Source organism: Hordeum vulgare, chromosome 6H (genome assembly GCF_904849725.1).
Source record: "Hordeum vulgare subsp. vulgare chromosome 6H, MorexV3_pseudomolecules_assembly, whole genome shotgun sequence".
Taxonomy (NCBI): Eukaryota; Viridiplantae; Streptophyta; class Magnoliopsida; order Poales; family Poaceae; genus Hordeum; species Hordeum vulgare.
In genome coordinates this window covers 554,548,491-554,551,180 of record NC_058523.1, presented here as the reverse complement: position 1 = coordinate 554,551,180, position 2,690 = coordinate 554,548,491, and the positions used below count along the sequence as shown (strand labels likewise).

Here is a 2,690-nt window from a genome sequence, read left to right as displayed (position 1 = left end):
CACATGAGCGCAAACGAATGAAGACAAATACCAATCGAATCCCGCAAGATCCGTCGGAGACACACCTCCAAATGTCCTCCCATGATGCAGATGCAACGTCGGGACAGGGTCTAGACGGGGTGAACCTCATTCCATCTTCAAGGAGCCGCCACCTCTTGGCCTTCATGACCAGGACACAAACCCTAAATATCATAAAAAAAGCACCTAAAATGAAGCATGGTTCCTCCCACGGGCAATGGCCGGGATCCACCGTGCCTCCATGGCCCTAAGTCCACATGAGACAACCTAGATCGGCTGCGGTGCTGGTGGGAAGCGCTGAAACCCTAAACGCGTGGAAGCCTTTCTTTCTTTCTCGCGAAGAAATAAAACATCCACATAATAATATCCTATTACTAGCAACATAATAGTCTCATCATATGCATATGAAGGTTCACGTAGCTGTTTATATGGTTTGTACTTGCAATGTGAAAATTAGTATCGTTCAACTGTGTGTTGATAATATGATCGATATAGTAAATTAACATGGAGTTGCTATACATGTGTCTCAGGACAAAATATACCTTTTTGTATTAAAACCCCATACAACATATGTAGAATCAAAACTGAAAGCAAGCATTACCATAGTAGCATAAGTCTAGCGAATGCCTTACGAAACGCCCACTGTAATGACCTGTGGATCTCACCAGGACGTTGCTTATAGACGTTAAGCAAAGCCCTGGTGAGATCCACAGATCATTACAGTGGATGCTATGTCAGGCATGCAATAGACGTTGCTTATTTTCACAGCTCATGGAGGAAGAAACATTACGATCACGAAAAGCAACCAATATCTGGCCTCTGCAAATCAAATCACCGCGCCATGCCTGGGATGTTAACCCACTCCAGGTGCATGACGATCTCGCCAGTGTCGGTGTTCCTCAGCTTCAGGTAGATATTCTGAGAGACCTTCCCATCTTTCCATGTGATGTGGCTGTCGGCCGAGAAGCAGTTGTCCTCTTCAGGGTGGAACGTCTTCATCACCGTGTCATCACGGACATGGCTCAGGTCCTTCATGGCGATCTCGACGAAGTCAAGGATGCCGAACTCTGCATCGCCCATGGTGTCATCCTTGGTGAAAGTGTCATGGTCAAAGACTTCCTGTGATGTAAATAAAACCCCAAAGGTTTCAGGAACAAGAGATGGGAAACTAATGTTCATCATCGTAGTGTAGTAGTGGTAGCGAGTTTGTGGAATCCTGATTATTAATTGGGATGGAGATGTTGATCAAACTTACAATTTTAACCGGGAGCGTCCAGTTTGTGATAGACAAGGTGAGCTCCTCGTTCCATTCTGGGTTGATGGTTTTATATTTGATGCTGGACTTTACTTTCTGCACATTACATGAAAAAGAAAAGAAATGTCGGGTAAAAAGCGAGAGCGGTATGTTTTGGTTGTGCCCTCATCCCAATGTTCCCCCTATCCCACCGTCCATTCTTGCATCAAACTAAAGCTCATGCAAAAGAACCTCTCTTTTTGGTTTCTCCCAAATAAAAGAACATTTAAACTTGAAACTTTGCAGATCAACATCAAACAAGTAGCACCATGGAAGAAACAAAAAGAGAAGGATAGCACGAATTTGGACAACGCAAACTGAATCATCTAGATAGAGCCATAGAGGATAGACTGGCCGGTATGGGGATAAAGGAAAATGGAGGGAAAGAGAGAGTGGCTAATTTCCCGATCTGAATCGATGTTGAGGGTGGAGGAGAAGAAGCAGGTACCTGCTGTCCGAGGCGGATGACGACGTAGGGGTCGCTGCTGTGGGAGAGGGGGTCGCAGATGGCCAGGTTCAACCCGCGCACCACCTTCACCTTGAGCAGCCCAAGCAGGCGCTCCATGAATCGATTAGATCGAGGAGCTGCGGAAGAAGACGGGTCCCGGTCCGGGGGAAGAAGAAGATCGATCGATCGATAGTCGTCGTCGTCGTCGTCGACGTTACGTTACGTTACCTTACGCGACTGGCGGAAACGCCGGGGAGTCGTTAAAACTCTGAGACGGATTAGGCTTATGCATGCATGCATGCATGCATCCAGCCTGGGGAATGGGAGGCCGGAGGCCGCTCTCTATTTCTGAATGAACTGCTCATGTCCATCGACCAGACGGAAGGTCGTCGGTGCCTTGTCTTCAGCTGACGGGTCTGAGTGTCTGACCTGTCGCAAACGAAAGGTCGTGACATCTGTGGTTTCTTGGCCATGTGTAGGTAGATTCCGACGAAGGAGACGTCGCCGTGCCGTCAGGGTCATGGCACATGTCCTTCTCGGCGATCTCGACTCCAAATTAAAAGCATATGTAGCTGGACCTTTCAAATCCGGTTTCTCAAACGTCCGTTATCGGTCATGTCTTAAATAATGCATTCTCATCCGGATACCTCAAATTACAAACATTAAATTCATATTATTACATGCAACGTAAACCTAATACTAAGCGGAGCTCGTCCGCCTTCGCCGTGCCCATGTCCGACTGCTGGCTGCACTCCTCATATATAGTGTCGGTCCGGTTGCCGACGAGGTAAAGTAGGACATGGGACACTAGCCGGCTCATGGGAGTCGAGCTCTTGCTGTCTACCATGCCCTACTCTTCCTCGTCGAAGCCCGTAACCCGGACGGTGCCAGTCGATGTGAGATCGATGGCGGATCCTTTCTGGGAGGAGC

General features: G+C 48.0%; 1 protein-coding gene across 2 annotated transcripts; it reads right to left on the bottom strand.

Annotated features, from left to right (window-relative positions):
- Window positions 1-479: 479 nt before the first annotated feature.
- On the bottom strand, window positions 480-2,166 carry LOC123402782 (protein C2-DOMAIN ABA-RELATED 5-like). 2 transcript variants are annotated; one of them, XM_045096744.1, is made up of 3 exons: window positions 1,761-2,159; window positions 1,274-1,369; window positions 480-1,137 (listed from the first exon to the last, which is right to left on the bottom strand). In XM_045096744.1, the coding sequence occupies exons 1-3, from the start codon at window positions 1,875-1,877 to the stop codon at window positions 850-852; spliced, it is 501 nt and encodes a 166-aa protein (XP_044952679.1). In that variant the 5' UTR covers window positions 1,878-2,159; the 3' UTR covers window positions 480-849. The 2 variants fall into 2 exon arrangements, with proteins under 2 accessions (XP_044952679.1, XP_044952681.1); XM_045096746.1 differs by lacking the exon at window positions 1,274-1,369 and having other exon boundaries at window positions 1,761-2,166.
- Window positions 2,167-2,690: the final 524 nt, after the last annotated feature.

What these genes read in the sequence shown, in the direction of transcription:
- LOC123402782 (XM_045096744.1), bottom strand. Translation starts at nt 1,877, where the DNA reads ATGGAGCGCCTGCTTGGGCTGCTCAAGGTGAAGGTGGTGCGCGGGTTG. An exon ending in TCATCCGCCTCGGACAGCAG is followed by an intron (nt 1,370 to 1,760) that starts GTACCTGCTTCT and finishes TGTAATGTGCAG; the next exon opens with AAAGTAAAGTCCAGCATCAA. An exon ending in GGACGCTCCCGGTTAAAATT is followed by an intron (nt 1,138 to 1,273) that starts GTAAGTTTGATC and finishes TTTACATCACAG; the next exon opens with GAAGTCTTTGACCATGACAC.